Here is a 17,304-nt window from a genome sequence, read left to right on the forward strand (position 1 = left end):
AAGTGCTTCTGGTTTCTCCGCTGAACCCAACCAAAACGCTGGATGTTTTGGTAATTTGATCTTCATCAATTTTCATGGCTTTCAGTACATCAAGCATGATCAGGTTCACCGAGCTGCCTTCATCTACTCGGATCCTCCTTACTGGAGTGGTTCCAATCTGCATAGAAATTACTTGGCCATCATGATGAACATCAGGAATTCCTACCAGGTCACAATCACTGAAAGTGATTGTTGGAACATGATCTGGTTTACATGGTTATGTAATCCTTGGCGTCTTGGCTATCTCTTTTGCTGCTGAACTGGTCAGGCCGCAAATTTCTGATCCACCAGATATGAATTTTACTTCATAGATTGGGGGTGGTGGAGGAAGGCTACGATCCTGTTTAAGCTTCTGGTTCTCTTTGCCCTGGTCTGCATTTCTGCCTTTCGTCTTGATCAAGTCCTTTAGATATCTGGATTTCAACAGATAAGCCACTTCTTTTCTCAGGGTGAAGCAATCGTCCGTTGTATGTCCAATGTCCATATGGAATTCGCACCATTTGGAGTTGTCTTTCCTTGGGTTGGGATTTTCCACCTTGGGCCATCTGACTACTGGTCCCATGTTGTCAAGCCTCTGGATCAATCCTAACATATCAACACTGAAGTTATGCTCAGATATAGGCGGAAAAACTTTAGCCTTACCTTGATACTCATGTGCTAGGTTGACTTCTAAATGTTCTGGCCTGGAATACGGAGTAGGTCTGTAATTGTTTCCTTTGTTGCTCTTTCTATTGCTCTTTTCATAGTCTTTTGGTCCACTGGATGATCCGACTTAGTAGCTCTTGTCTTCTTCCATCCTGATAAATGCAAGAGTCTTGGCCTGGACATCTTCGAAGGTATGGCAGGGATACTTAGTGAGTTCATTGTACAAGTCACTATGAGGTAGTAACCCCTGCCTGAATGCCTCCACTGCTATTCCAACGTCGCACCTGGGAATAGACACTTTCTCTTTGTTGAACCTGGCGAAGAATACCCTGAGAGTTTCCTCTGACTTCTGTGTAATCCTGTAAAGATCAGTGGACCGCTTCTCCAACTCCCTGCTGCTTGCAAACTGCTGGTTGAAGTTGTTGATCAGATTGGCAAAAGAATGGATGCTCCCGGTTGGCAGGTTGATATACCACTGTAGAGCAGGTCCGGTCAAGTTTGTCCTGAATCCCTTACACATGCAGACTTGCCTGAACTCACTGGGGATAGATGCAGCTAACATTTTCTGTTTATAGAGAGCTACATGATTTTGTGGATCTGTGGTCCCATCATAAATTTTCATATACGGAATTACAAACTTTTTAGGCAAATCCACTTTTGCTATTTCGTCTATAAAAGGCGAATCAGCATAGCTATCAGGGGCAGCTTCTTCTAGACTGGTAGGAACTCAGGGTATTTTTTTGAATTTTTCATTTAGTTTCTTGATCTTCTGGACTACTGCCATCATGATGGCTGCTGCAGATTCATCAGGTTTTTCATTGTTATTATTTGGCTCACCATCGCCATCAACATCGATAAATTTAGAGCCACTTGGACTCCCAAAGTTGGAGAAATCAATGTTTTTGATAATTGATGCAAATGGTGTTCCTGGCTGGAATCTAGAGCCTGCTCCTTGGGTTTTTTCCAATTTTTGTTTCAGAGCTGACTCGGATTCTCTCAACTGAAGGATCTCAGCCTCAGTTTGCGCTACCTTGTCTTTTAATCTTTCCAACTTAGCTATTTGTTGGAGAGCTGCATTCAATTGTTCTTCAATGGTAGGCTGGGCAATATTTTGTAGGTTATTTGGATTTTTGTAAGATCAGGGAAAAAAGATTTTAAAGAGCTAGATGCCCCACTGTGGGCACCAATTGTTTTGTATGGATTTTGCGCAAGGCAAAATCAGGTCAGGGTAGGGTTAACTAGCTCAAACTTATCCGTGAGTGTGTATGACAGGGTACGAAACTAGAAGAATAAAACAAGAAAAATAAACGAATAGTAAGACAAAGAATTTGTACGTGGAAAACCCTTTAGATGGGAAAAACCATGGGCACCAAGCCAGGAGAGTATTTCACTATGATATTGAATATTTAGCACAAATGGTTGCAAATAGCTTAAGTATTGTGAGAAAATATGGTATGCTCGTGTATGTCTTGTTGTTTTTTTGCAAATGATCTCTAAGTGCTCCTTATATAGCCATGCTGAACGGCTGCATAATCCAGTAGTTAATGCCAAATATTCTGTCTTGATTATCCGCCTTAAAGCTCATTATTGCTCCCTTGATTGCCGTCCTTTATTGCTAAATCTTTCCCATGAATGCTCTAATTACGGCGCAAATATTCGTCTATAATATAATCTTCTGGTCAAATATCGTCTTGACATTTTGACCGTTGTCCTCCCCATGGCTTTGCGCTTGTCTTCTTACGTCCTGGTAGCTTGACGACCTGACACCCTGATGGTCAGGTCGGGGTAGAATATCATCCTGGGATATCTGCAAATTTCCAGGCCTAACACATCACCTACGCAAAAGTTTGTCATTTTTGGGCGTTACGGAGTTCTCATTCGTATGTCAAGCGCTAAATAAGTCTCGATATTTATTCTTTATTCGTTTTAGGTTTGCTCTAAACCTTAATTAGGATGGATTATAGGAGTTTTGTCGTTTTGTGTATAGCATCATAGAAGTAATTTCATTGCATCATTTTTATAGGTGACGAGTTCGTAGAGGAGCAGTTCTTGCTATCGTGGTAGGTTTTCCCTACTCAGTATAGTTATATGGTTAATTACGGTTATTCTTTGTTGTGATTATTGTGGTTAGTATTGATATTGGTTGATGGTGGAGTTGTGGATGATATTATTGAGCCATGTCAAGAGATGGTTTCACCCCCCATGTATCGCCTCTTGTGACTTCCGTCACAACGGGGATGTGCACATTAATGATCCGGGTTTGCTCGTTGCATTGAGCGGGGCTCTTTATGTTCAGTGTTGCGGTCTGACATCGGCAGGGGTGGGTTACCTGTTGCGATGGGTACCCGGCTATTCGTTGCGATGAGAGCCTTTGGTGTCTGCGCTGTTGTTCAGATAAAGGTTACTATGGAGTTTGGAGTTGGTGGAGTAGCATTGGTTGATATCCTGAGTTACATTGATATTGTGTTATGGTGTGAATATTTGTAAAACGATACTGACCTTGTATGTTTTCAAAACTGTAGTGAACTATTTGATATTTCCGGCAAATGGGGAGCAGTGAATTTAGCAGGTGTTGATGTTTGAGCTTGCATGTTGGTTTGGATGGGACACCGACGAGTCATATTCATTTCATAGCTTCCGCTGAGTCTTTAGACAGTTATTCTTTTTGTCGTTGACTTGTACTTTAATTTGAGGATTTTGGAATCATGTAATCATTAAACTTTATTCTCTTTTAATAAATGTTTCATTATGGTCTATTTGATATATTACTACCTCGAGTAACCGAGATGATAATGTTTTCATTTGCTAAGGTAGGCCTTGGTAAGGTACTTTAGTGAATGGGGGTGTTACATCGTCTCCCTTCAGTATGGTTGATTGATCTTTGTGTGACTACTATGTCATAGTTTAGGTTTATCTAATGACTAACAAATGTTCTGTGTTGTTAAAGTTTTCACCTCTTGTTGAATAATCACTATATTGATAACATTTTTATAGTTTTGTTGTTTTCATTATTTGCTTTGATTATGTTTATACATAATTATGTTTTTGAATTTTGATGTTTAGTTGATTATGTAAACTGTAGAACGGAAAGTACCTAAGGTGTTGGAAATGCATTATATGGGTAATATAGATGATGTTAGGGTTGGGGATACTAATAAGTTCCTCCTTATTGATGTCTATAATGACCTATTTAACAAGGCAGAAAAATATAAGGTTCCTCTACCCAAACACCCTTGTTTTGTTTATAGTTGGAAAATGAATCATGTGTATTTAAGGGATCATGAAGACCTTATGCAAATGTTTATTAGGTGTCATGAGAGAAGTGACTTGCATATATGGATTGGGACATAAACTATACCATGTATGTATACTCTGAAATTGGCTAGAACTGTGCGAACATGTGTAATAATGGAAGAAGGTAGTTTAAGTGATTTAAAGGTCGAGGATAATTTGAAAACATCTGCACTAGAGTTTATTGATGATGGGGATGTGCCATTTGGAGACCATGGTTGGTCTGATAAAGAGGGAGGGTATTATGGCCAGGTTTCTAAGAAAGGTGAGAGGTGTACGAGACAAAGGAATTTGGGTCTATTTGTTTAAGCTAAGGCCTTGGATGTTGTTCATGTAATAGGATATTTCAAGGATGTATTAAAGAATTGCTGTGTCCAAGAAGATTTCTCTTTAATTTTTGTGAAAGCTGATAATAATTACACTGGTTATTGTGCCACACTATCTTGTCAATGAAGAATACATGCTCGTGTTCTATCAAATGGCATCACTTGGGCCATCAAGTCCATTAGGTACCCCGAGCATGGTTGTGAGGGTATATAAGGACAATTAATCCAATGGCAAATTGTGTGTGGGTGGCAAAGAAACTGATTGAGGATTTAAGGGCAAATCCAGATATAACAACAAAATCAGTTAAGTCATTACTCATGGAGAGATTTGAACTGGAGAAGGCAACTTCAACAATGTATAAAATGAAAGTCATAGCAGTGAAAGAAAGAAGATGATTCTTACAAACTCTTTTGGTAACGGTAACTTGGTAAGTATAGTAATATCAAATGAAGTCCACATACATCCCAGACTTGGTACCATCCCCTATTTGTTATAAACATGAATCACTAGCCAGGCTTAAATGGATAAAATAAAAATTACATCATTTGTTATAGCCAAGCCAAGCTTAAATGGATAAAATAAAAATTACATCATTTGTTGTAGCCACAATTTATCTCGAGTAAGAATACGCTTGTTGTTCCTCTTCCATAATCTCTCCTTCACATTGCCAATGATCTCCTACACAATGTTGTTATGCCTGCACAGGTGCTGATGAATCCTGGCCCTATTTCTGGCTTTCCAAGTTTCATATGTGACACTGACATGGTAGGCACAAATGAAACTTCTTTGTAATTTTGTCCTGACATGTCCTCTTGAACACCATAAGGCCAAATCTTTCCCCTGAAAGTTCACCCTGAGTTGTGACTTTCATCTGCACTGACACGGCTGTCGCAACCCTACAAAAAATAAGCCAATCGGCTCTAACTAATATAGCAGAAGTAAGTCGGGTATCGTACTCCACAGGGAGGCTATTATATATACTTGTTATTCTAGTCCGTCACGGTAATAAATGGGGGGTGTTTGAATTGTTTTAACTAAACTACTGAACGAAATGTAAAGCAGAGAGAGAGAGAGAGAGAGAGAGAGAGAGAGAGAGAGAGAGAGAGAGAGAGAGAGAGAGAGAGAGAGAGAGAGAGAGAGAATGATAAAGATAGTAAAATAAAATAAAGGTGTAATCAAATAGAGAGGGAGATGCTAGGATGTCGGTTCACCATGATATCACACAATTCTGCTAAAGGTAAAGTCGGTCGGTCTGATGTGAGAAGAGTAAAGGAAAGGTCCTTCCAGTCCTCTATCCGCCCTAAAATACTACTAACTTATCTTCCGCCCTCATTAGTGTAGTCCATTGTTCATATCAGGTCTATTCATTCCAATCTACCCATGTAGGTCTGAACTTAACCGGGTTAACTAGTTTAGAAGCGTGCACTCAACTAAACGATTACAATTAAATTGCTATGAATCAATTCTCACAATCAAAACCGTCTAATCTAATTATAACATTATTGCTTTACTATCATGGTTCCCCTAATCCTAGCACTAAGGGATTTAGCTACGTATATCCATAATGAAACTAACAATGATTGATGAAATAATAGAAGACATGATATAAAGATTAATAAAAAGAAATTGCATAAACTAATAACAACCAAATAAAACATAAATTAATAGACAAATAATTAAGAGTGCAAAAGAGAATTAAAGCTTAAATTGAAAGAAAGATTACAAAGGTTTAAGATCCGACAAAAGAACAAAGTAACGTTCCACAAGATTAAAGTTGCTAACTGAATGCTTAAGAGTAAAGTATGAGATTAAGAGATTAAAAAGAGGACCTAAACCTAATGACATCTTTTCTTTATATAGGAAAGATATTTATTGAACACGCACTTAATAAAACAAATAAGATCTCGCAATAAAATCTCGCGTAAAATAGCGAAGTGCTCGATCGAGTACTTTCAGACTCCTCGATCGAACACTATTCCAGCAAAACCTCTCGATCGAACAGACAATGTACTCGATCGAGGACTTCCAAAATAGCACCTCTTGATCGAGAACAACAGGGTCTCGATCGAGGTCTTCTCACAGCCAATCTACTCGATCGAACAGCCAGAGTCTTCGCTCGAGTCATCTACCACTTAGCCAGCTCGTTTGAACGTTCAGTTGCTTCCAAGATGACTTCAAGCTTCTCGAGGTAGTAGTAATTCTGCTCCAAATCTTCCATCTCCGTAAATTCAAGCTAAGGGACAGTAAAGAGGCTCGATTCCGCCTTCTTTGGTACATTCCTGCAAATAAAGCAAAGCAATCCAAAGTACACTATTCGGGGGACATTTGTAGCATAATACTACGTAAATTACATAGAAATGCGTACGAATAAGGCTTAGAAAGACTATGTAAAATGCACGCATCAAACCTCCCCAAACCAAACCATTTCTTGTCCCCAAGCAAACTATATGCAAAACTAATGGAACGGGATAGAAAACTCAGAGCTCGCTACAAATCGTCCACTTAAACCAATTTAATGCAAACAAACTGACACTTATAGCGTAAATTGTCAAATGCAATCGAGTTGTATGATGTTTGTAAAATAGCTGAACTCTCAACCTTGCAAGACCTTTGATAATGGACTCTCACTGGTCACTCTTCTCTCATGAAGCAAAGGGTAAGTATTTTGGTATTTTTCTACCGAATTAGGTTAAGCAAGGTCAATGCAGTCTTATTCACTATATCTCAGTGATATTGTTTACGTGAATGCTAAATATAGAAATTAAACATGCAAGTACGAAATGACACAAGTGATTTTGGTGACGCGGAAAACCCAATGTGGGAAACGACCGCGGGAAGGGACAGTACCCTTCCAATGATTGCACTAGGTTTTAATATGAGAGTGAGTACAAGAGAGATGGTGCATTAATATGGCTAGCACGATGTATTGTGTTTATATGATTCTCCTTGAATGATCTTTCTTCTCCATCCCCTTGGCTATTTATAGGGTAAAAACCCTAGTCAAGTCCAAATCCTTGCACGGCAAGGAACCTTGTATCCGGGTCTTACTGGGCTTCTTTCCTTAATTCGCTACCTTGGACTCTATTCTCCCTGATCTCCCTAGAATCTCCCTGAGATCTTCCTAGCTTCTTTTACTCGCGGGCCTTTTGTGCTTACTAGATTGCTCGGCGCAATTCATCAAATAAGTCTTGATGGACCTACTTCCCTATTAGGCCAATATGCAGAATTTGGCCCAAACAGTTTGCCCCTAATTCCTTGTGAGATACGCCTCGGGACGTCGAAATAGGAATTATTAATCTTCAAAACCCGCGTCGTCTTTTGCACAGCTTCCCAAACACTCATCATTGCCCCTACTCCTTCTCCTCATTTCCCGGACCTTATCTCTCCCTCTTCCTTTATAATTCCAACCACTCCACCTACCTATTCTATTAACTCCAAAATTTAAAACCCTTACTCTCTCTAAAATCCTTCCTCTTCTCCCCGCTTTCTCACCGGACTTCCACCATCCCACCGGAGCTTCGCTTCATCAGGTATTCCCTTCTCTCTTTTAGTTTCCTTTCTCTCCACATTTAACCATGGGAAAAACTCGACACACCACCTCATCCTCCACTCCGGCTGACTTAAACCCAGACCCCACCTTTCCGTCCCGCAATCTTTTCGTTCATCCCCACGACAGTGACTCTTCCCTGACCACCGCCGACATCTCCATAATCCAAGAAATGTTGGGGCTTGGTGACGGGGTGGATATTGCCATCCCTGAGCCCGGCCAAAAGGAATATGCGGTCCGTGTGGGATGGGTCTGTTTATACCTTTACCCCTTTAGATACGGTCTCTGCTTCCCATTCTCCAAGCTTATGCAAGATTTTCTTCGAACCAACGGCTTTGCTATGGCCCAAATCGCCGCCAACGTTAGGAGGGGTCTCCTCTACTCCTTGTCGGCCAGTCATAATACGAGTAGCACCATCGGTCTTGGTGAGTTGGCTCACATTTATGAGATTCGATCGCTAGGGAGGGGCCAGTTTTCCTTCCGCGGTCGTGGCGAGACCCCTTTCAGGCATGTGTCAAAGTCGAGGGACGAAAAATGGTTCGAGGAATTCTTCTATCTGAGGAAGGCCTCCATTCAGCCACCTGCCGATCATATTTTCGAAGACTGGGTCATAACTTCGAGTAAGTAGCTCTCCTGGCGTCCTTTTTTTTTTCCAATACTTACCGGTTTACTTCCTATTTCTGTGCAGTCCCCCGCAACCTGATCCATCTGGGTGATTTAGCGTCCGCCCGCAACAAATTGTTCCGCATCTCTCTTTCTGACAGGAAGTTTCCTGATCTGCTTCCTGGTTTCTCGCCTGCCTCCTCCTCCAACCCCCAACAATCTGCTCGTAGCATGTCTTCTGGTATGTCATTTTAAATTGGCATGCTAACTGTTTCATTTGACACCTCTGACGTCTGACGTCTTGCTGATTGCAGGTGCCAAAGTTGATCCTCTGGAGGCTATCCTTCAGAGTGCTAAGAGAAAGAGAGCCGCTGGGAGCCCTGACGTGCCTTCTGCATCCAAGAGGAGTGCCTCTGCTGCTTTCTATTTGTCTCCTCCTACCCATTCTAGCACTGTTCATCCTGAGCCTCTGGAGGTTAGTCCTCTGTCTCGTCATCCTCCTACCCTTCCAGCGAGTCCTGCTGCCACTGCTAGCGGCGGTATCATTGCCCATTTTCCCGATGGTTTTGGGAATATAGGCAAGGTGCCATACTGGCCTGAGATCGACCAGATCCTTTTTCCTTCACTGGTGGAGGCTTTTAATTAATTCTCTTCTGAGGAGATGGCGGAGAATGACGTGCATAATGCCTTTATTGTGCGTACTCCTCTTCTGCTGCCTATTCTCGATCTTTCCATGCCAAATCTGCTAACTCTTTCCTTTTTTGCTAACAGGCTTTCCAATCAGCCCTTTATAATAGAAAGATGATCAATGTGGTGCAAACCACTAGTCGGGCTACCAACGCTAAGAACCAGGAGCTCTCTGGGACCATTGCTGACTTGGAACAGCACCGCCTTGACCTAAGAGAGCGTGTGGCGGAGCTGAAGGCTGAGCTGAGTAGAGCCAAGAAGAAGTTGAAGGAGGAAGTTGATCAGTTGGCACGCACTCAAGAGGTGTGCGGTACCTTTTCTGATGCCCTCAAGCGCTCTGACGAAAAGATCGGTGAGGTGATCTCCCTTGCCACTAACATTGTTGCTTATGCTACCTGGCGGGGCAATATCAGCGGGATGCGTGCTGTGCTTGCTAAGCCTCCTACCCTGTAGTCCATAGAGGAAGAAAAGAGGCAGCTGGAGACCCTCTATCCTGTTCAGCCTGACTTGAGCGTGCTGATGCCTGAGGTCAGCGAGGTGAACTCCCCTGCATTGATAGAGAAGACTGTTACTGAGGAAGTTGGTTCTTTTCAGGAGGCTGTTGTTGTTGCTGAGGTTCAAGAGGCTACTGGTACTGAGGGTGTGCAATCTGTTCCTATACCTGAAATGGAGGGTCAGCAAGAGGAGGAAGTAGAGGTGCCTGAGAGGGAGGTCATTGACCTGGCCTCTAGTTAAAAGTTTTTTCTTTTAAGTCTCTTTTTTTTTACTGGTAATCTGGCCCTGTGCGGCACAGATTTGTAAGAATTTTTAGACATTTTTGCATTGTGTTTTCCGCCGTGGTGGCGGTTGTCTAAACTCAGGGCCATGCCTGCCTTAATGGCGTGTTTGGCCGTGTTTTTAAATGATCCTTGCCCAGTTTTAGCAAGTTTTATTCACATCGTGACTTGTTGGCTTTATGAACTTAGCTTTAGGGAGTTGTCGTGTCAGCCTACTGGCTGTTTTTAGTTGGTAGTGGCCATGTCAACCTAGGAGGTTGATTTAGACCAGTCGTGTCAGCCAGAGAAGGCTGATTTAGACTCAGCTACCTGCCGTGTAAGCCCAATGACCGATTTAGGCATATGCCGCATTCTGGGTGGAAGTGGTCGTGTCAACCCATGAGGCTGATTTAGACATGTCGTGTCAGCCTGAGAAGGCTGATTTACACTCAGCTAGCTGTCGTGTTAGTCCAATGACTGATTTAGGCATATGCTGCATTCTGAGTACTTAACCTTGTTCATGACGCAAGGTGTGTTCATCACGTTTAAAGCCAACAGGGCGTACCTTAGGCGAGTTTATCGTCATTCTAGGACCAATGGAACATTGCAGGATTCTGGTAGCTCAAAGATCCCTGTGCTCCGTATGTTTGTGCATGCATGTTGGGGCCCTGATTTCGTCGAGTACTCGGTATTGAGAGCTACCTTTGGGGGTGGTATCCAGGGTAGCTGGGTGAGCTTTAAGCTGTCAGCCAGGCTCCCTTTCGTATGTTCCACAAGTTGCCTGGTGAGGGTGCTCCTATTATAGAATTAGGTTACGCATGTTGGAGTGCCATGTGCCTTGTCACCCCGCGTTTGCAGTTGACAGTCCTACTAGCAACACTTTCAACGTACCATAGATGTTAGAGTGCAGAGTGGTGTTTTCAAAGAAGCCTAAAAATAGAAAAGTCCATCAGAGCGATGTGAAGTACCTGGCGCTATCTCATGGGGTGCCAGAGCAATTGTGGTCCAAGGAAGCTACAGACCATGCGGCTCCAATAGTAGTTTAAAAGTTCAAAGAAACATAAAAGAAATAGAACAAAGTTGGTAGTATGCCTACTACCGTGTTTTTTTTTAGCGTTTTTGAATACAAAACTCTGTACACTAAATTCTACTTGTTATCAAAAGTGATACCTCTTCAGGTGAAGTATGTTCCATGGTTTGTGTATGATTTGACCATCCATGGTCATCAATCTGTACGCCCCATGGCCAACAACGCCTTCAACCTGGTATGGTCTTTCCCATTTATAGGCGAATTTGCCTGCCTTGCGATTCTTGGTGTTTTGGAACACTTCGCGGAGAACCAAGACTCATACCTCCAGGAGCCTGATTTTTACGTTTTTGTTGTAGCTTTTGGCGACTGAGTGTTTGTAGGCAGCCAGACAAATCTTTGCACTTGCTCGCAGCTCATTTATTGTGTCCAGGCTCCTGATAATCTCTGCATTGTTCAGTTCCCCTGTTTTACATCCATACCTGTAGGTTGGAACTAGAACTTCTGATGGAATTACTGCTTCCGCGCCAAACACCAGGCTGAAGTGCATTTGGCATGGTGCCGTCTTTGGCATAGTCCTGTCTGACCATAGCACTAGTGGCAATTCATCTGCCCACTTTCCTCCTAACTCCTGCAATCTTCTTCTTAAGTTATCCATGATGATCTTATTGCTAGATTCAGCTTGCCCGTTGGAATTTGGAGTCCTGGGTGCTGACTTTTTCGGAGAGATGTTCCATCTGGCACAATATCCTTCCGCGTCGTTTGACATGAATTGTGATCCATTGTCACATTTCTGACGGGATACCAAACCTGCATGATATTACGTTTGATAAAAGAGATGACCTGTTTGTCTTTTATCTCCGTGAATGCTTCTGCTTCTATCCATTTTGAAAAATAGTCTGTCATTGCTAGCATCCATAGTCTTTTCCTTGAGGCTCTAGGCCGGGGGAAATGATGGGATGCAAGGGTTCTGCTGGCTGATGGATCATTGGCGTTAAGCGATGCCAGGCGTCGCATTTCCGGGCATATTCTGCCGAGTCTGCCCTCATTGAGGGCCAGATGTAGCCTTGTCTGAGGGCTTTGTTTGACAGACTCCTGCCCCCTGCATGGTTTCCACATTTGCCATTGTGGAAGGCATACAATACGGTCTGTGCTTCTTGTTTATCCAGGCACCGTAAGTAGGGTCCTGCCAGTGACTTTCTAAAAAGCACATTGTCAATTAGTGTGAAACTGGAGGCTTTCATTTTAAAACCCCTTACCTCCTTTTTGTCATCTGGCAGCTTGTCGTGCCTCAACCAATCCAAGTAAGGCGTTCGCCAGTCCCAGTTATCTGCCTGATCAGCTGACTGGTCAGCTGGCTGGCCATCTGTGTTTGATAGAACTGCTGCCCCATCCTGCTGATCTTCCAATTCCCCTTTATCTGCTTCTTCTAATTTTTGGATTGACGGCTCTAATACATGTGCGATGGGGATGTTAGCCAGCTCCATTGGCTTGAATGTTACCCCTAGGGTTGCCAGCGCATCAGCCTCCACATTCTGGTCTCTAGGAACCTGCTTGAGCTTGCAATCTCTGAATTTCTGTTTAAGCTCCTTTGCCACTTTTAGGTAGGCTATCATCTTTCACATGGTTAACTACAAGTAAGGAGTCGCTGAATACCTGCAAGTTTCTGACTCCTAACTCCAGAGCTAGCTGCATTCCTGGTATTAAGGCTTCATACTCTGTTTCATTGGTAGTTGCCTTAAACTCACAACGCACTGCTTGTGCTATTAGATCTCCATATGGAGATTGCAAGATCAGTCTTACACCTGCCCCCTTTGGTTGGAGGCTCCATTAATGTGACTCTGCCAGAATTCTACCTCCTTGTTCCCTTTGAGGGTTAGGATTTCTTTGTCTGCCAGGTTTTGGATAGCTGGGCTGAAGTCTGACACGAAATCTGCCAGTGCCTGCGACTTTATCATCGTTCTTGGATCATACCTGATGTCGTACCCACTAAGGTGTACAGACCATTTTGACATTCTGCCTGACATCTCAGGCTTTCTTATTATATATTTTAGTGGGTAATTGGTCACAACATGTATGGTGTGGGACTCAAAGTAAGGGTGCAGTTTGTAAGACGCAATTACAAGTGCTAGTACCAATTTTTCAAGAGATGTGTACCTGGTCTCTGCTGGCATCAAAGACTTGCTTACATAGTAGACTGGCTTTTGCTCCTTGTTCTGCTCTCTGACTAGAACTGCGCTTACTGCTACCTCCGTGACAGCTAGATAAAGGAACAGTGGTTCTCCCTATTCTGGCTTTGATAATAGCGGCGAGGTGCTGAGGTAGTGTTTCAGCTCCCTGAATGCCTGCTCATGGTCTGCGGTCCACTCGAATTTCTGGCTCTTCTTCAATATATCGTAGAATAGCCTGCATTTGTCTGAGGATCTCGAGATGAACCTGCTCAAAGCTGCCACCTTGCCTGCTAGCCTTTGCACATCTTTTGGCTTTTCTTGTGAATCTAGCTGCAATACTGCCTTAATCTGCTCTGTGATGGCCTCTATTCCTCTTTGAGTTACGATGTTGCCTAAGAGTTTTCCGGATGCGACTCCAAAGGTGCATTTGGAAGGGTTCAGCTTCATTTTGTATTCTCTGAGGGTGCTGAATGTTTCTGCCAGATGCTGCATGTGATCCTTGGCCTTCTCCGACTTTCCTACCATATCGTCAATATATACCTCCATAGTTCTTCCTATTTGTTCTTTGAACATCCGCTTGACCAGCCTCTGATACGTGGACCCCGCGTTTTTCAGGCCGAAGGGCATGACGTTGTAGCAGTATATCCCCCTCTCAGACATGAATGTTGTTTTCTCCTGATCTGCTGGACTCATTTTGATTTGATTTTAACCACTCCAGACGTCCAAGAATATTAACATTTTATGTCCAGCTGTCGCATCCATCATTGCGTCAATGTGTGGCAGTGGAAAGGGGTCCTTTGGACATGCTTTGTTGAGATCGGTGAAGTCCACACATACTCTTCATTTTCCATTCTTCTTGGGTACTACTACCACGTTTGATAGCCATTATGGATATTTTACCTCTCTTATCTTGTTTGCCTAGTAGGCTATCCACTTCCTGGTTGATCACTTTATTCCTTTCAGCTGCGAATTTTCTTCGTCTCTCCTGGATGGGCTTGTATCCTTGGTCTACGCTGAGTTTGTGTGTTATGATAGATGGATCTATTCCTATCATGTCATCATGGGACCACGCGAAACAGTCTATATTGGCTTGTAAAAACTTGAGTAGGCGCTGTCTGAGATCTCCCGGGCATCCTGCCCCTATTAGCACAGTTCTTTCTGGGTGCAGCTTGTTCAGGTTGATTTGATCTAGCTCCTCAGCTGGGAGCTCGATGTATTTGCCCTGGATGTGCTGCTTCTATGATTGCTATGCTGGGGGGTTGGATGTGCACTTTAATGTCTTCTTGTAGCAGCCCCTGACTTCCTCCGGGTCTCCTCGCATTGTTTCTACTTCCCAGGGTGTGGGGAACTTCACATATTGATGATAAGTTGAGGGGACTGCCTTCATCAGATGCAACCATGGTCTTCCAAGAATAACATTGTAGGTAGATGGTCCATCTATGACTAAGTATCTCGCTTGCTTGTTGATTCCGCCTGCATAGCTTGGGATCACGATTTCTCCCAATGAGTTAGTTGTTTCTCCACTGAACCACACTAGCGGGAAGGTCTTCTTCTGCAAGTCTTTCTCGCTGAACCCCATGTTTTCTATGGTTTTCAGCATGATTAGGTTGACCGAGCTACCACTATCTACCAGGACCTTTCTGATCGTGCAATTGGCCATTGACAACGTTATAATAAGTGCATCATGATGTTCCTGGCTGTCATGTCTATCCTCTTCGTCGAAGGCGACAACAGGCAGGTCGCTGTGCGAAACTCTGCAGAAAGTCTCTGGTCTGTCTCCCTTAGTTTCAGTAGCACGCCTCTTGGCTGCCGAATGTGTCAATCCGTTTAAGTCTAAGCCGCTTGTTATCACGTTTATTATTTTGGTGCATGTAGGTGGTGCTGCGGGCTTTGCGGAGCCCACCTTATCCTGCTGCTTACCCCCACGTGGTAATAGGTGGCTCAGTTCCTCTTGCTCATACAGGCGCCTAATTTCCCTGCGTAGAGTGTAGCAATCTTCCGTGTTATGCCCAATGTCACGATGGAACTCACATTTTTTTCTTACTGTCTTTTCGCCATTACTGTCCCTCTACTGGTGGCCTAGGCCACTTCACCCCGTCTCTCATCTCCCTGAGAGCTTTTAGGATTCCTCCGACGCCATTTGTGAATCCATATTCTGCCAGTGTGGGGAGTTGCTGATTCTCTTCTCTGTTGTCGATTCTGTTGACTCCGCTACCATATGGCTTTTATCTCTCCTCCTTTCCGGTGGACTGTTTTCTACTTGACTTCTCCATGGCCGACGTGCTGGATAAGCTTGGTGTACTTGGTATGCTGGCTCTAGTTAGGATGTCTTCTTCCAGTCTGATTGCAGCTGCTGCCTTTTCTTGTACCGTTTTGAAGCTATGACAAGGGTGCATAGTCAGCTGCTTGTATAGGTCTGACTCATGGTGTAAGCCCCTTCTGAATGCTTCCACTGTTATTGACACGTCGCACTCCCGTACTGTCACCTTTTCATTATTGAATCTAGTGTTGTATTCCCCAATAGTCTCGTTGGCGCCTTGAACAATCCGGTATAAGTCGCCAACGTGCTTTTGTGGCTTCCGGCTGCTTGCGAATTGCTGAGTAAATGCATTCACCAGATCGGCAAATGTGGATATCGACCTGTTAGGTAGACTTACGAGCCATCAGAGTGCTGGTCCCGACATTGTGGAACCGAACCCCTTACACATACATGCTTCTTTTACATGTCTAACGGCTGTTACTGTCATCATCTTTTATTTATACTGGCTCATGTGATCAAAGGGATCTGTTGTGCCATCGAAGAGAGTCATGTTTGGGTTTGCGAATCCCTTCGGCATGGCAACAATAGATATTGCATCTACGAATGGCGAGTCAGCATAACTGTCGGGCGCTGTCTTCTCAAGTGGAGGTTGCATTCCTGGGACCCTGCTCAACATTTCCCTTAGCTCCAGATACTGCTTTTTGGTTAGGTTTCCTGAATCTGGGCTGCGTCTGTCTGTTGTCTGTTGATTCTGGATGCTGCTCCCAGGCCCGAACGCCAAAGGACTCTGATGCGGCGTGCTGCGTAATGGGATTGATGTCACGAGCATTCCCTGGTGCTAGCTTACTTGCGGATCCTGCACCTGGTGTTTGGTTAGTTATTCTGAGGTTACTAACTGGGATGTTACCTGGTTGTATTTCCGTATGGCTGGCAGGCTGCCAGCTATCCGGTGTGAGATATCCTAGTCCCTGTGGGACTATCCTTTCTCCTGTCGGTACTACTGTTAGATCTAATCTGGTCACTAGCTTGCCTAGAATCTGCCGAGGTCAACTCCTGCTGCCTGACGCTTCCTGGGTGAGATCCACCATTAAGGCTTGGTTCTCACCCTCCGTGCTTGCTGGTGTGCTGGACTGCTATCTCAGGACGTCGATCTGCGCCCAAAGTTCCCTATTCCGCCTTTTCGCCTCAGCTTCTACCTTCCTTTGATCTTCCCGCATGCTTTCCATCACCTTCTGCAGATTTTCCATGCCACTAAGCAAGGTTTGTGTTGGACTCAGTGGTGGAGTGAGATTTGAGCTTCCAGGTCCCTTGTCTGATTTGGAGTGTGCCGTCACAGCAGGAGTCCTGGGGGTCAAGGTTACCATTGCCACAGGTGTGGCTCTTGAGGTGTGTCCGGGTGCTTGAGTTTGAGCCGTTGATGCTGGATTCTGAATACGATTTGGTGGTATCAGCGGCTGACTACTCCCTAACCCAGCTGATGATGTTTGTTTGTCCATTATGTATCTAAGTAACTAACGATGACGACCATAATGCTCCACGGTGGGCGCCAAACTGTTTTGGTATTTTTCTACCGAATTAGGTTAAGCAAGGTCAATGTGGTCTTATTCGTTGTATCTTAGTGATATTGTTTACGTGAATGCTAAATATGAAAATTAAATATGCAAGTACGGAATGACACAAGAGATTTTGGTGACGCGGAAAACCGAATGTGGGAAACGACCGCGGGAAGGGACAGTACGCTTCCAATGATTGCACTAGCTTTTAATATGAGAGTGAGTACAAGAGAGAGGGTGCATTAATATGGCTAGCACGATGTATTGTGTTTGTATGCTTCTCCTTGAATGTTCTTTCTTCTCCATCCCCTTGGCTATTTCTAAGGTAAAAACCTTAGTCAAGTGCAAATCCTTGCACGGCAAGGAACCTTGTATCCGGGTCTTACTGGGCTTCTTTCC

General features: G+C 43.8%; 2 protein-coding genes across 2 annotated transcripts; both read right to left on the bottom strand.

Annotated features, from left to right (window-relative positions):
* Positions 1 to 11,829: 11,829 nt before the first annotated feature.
* Positions 11,830 to 12,537, bottom strand: LOC141619773 (uncharacterized). Its single transcript, XM_074436790.1, has one exon. The coding sequence runs from the start codon at positions 12,535 to 12,537 to the stop codon at positions 11,830 to 11,832; it is 708 nt and encodes a 235-aa protein (XP_074292891.1).
* A 1,801-nt stretch (positions 12,538 to 14,338) lies between these two features.
* On the bottom strand, positions 14,339 to 14,671 carry LOC141619774 (uncharacterized). Its single transcript, XM_074436791.1, has one exon. It carries the CDS (start codon positions 14,669 to 14,671, stop codon positions 14,339 to 14,341), a length of 333 nt encoding a protein of 110 aa, XP_074292892.1.
* Positions 14,672 to 17,304: the final 2,633 nt, after the last annotated feature.

This window comes from Silene latifolia, chromosome X, assembly GCF_048544455.1.
Source record: "Silene latifolia isolate original U9 population chromosome X, ASM4854445v1, whole genome shotgun sequence".
NCBI lineage: Eukaryota > Viridiplantae > Streptophyta > Magnoliopsida > Caryophyllales > Caryophyllaceae > Silene > Silene latifolia.

What these genes read in the sequence shown, in the direction of transcription:
- LOC141619773 (XM_074436790.1), bottom strand. Translation starts at nt 12,537, where the DNA reads ATGATAGCCTACCTAAAAGTGGCAAAGGAGCTTAAACAGAAATTCAGA.
- LOC141619774 (XM_074436791.1), bottom strand. Translation starts at nt 14,671, where the DNA reads ATGGGGTTCAGCGAGAAAGACTTGCAGAAGAAGACCTTCCCGCTAGTG.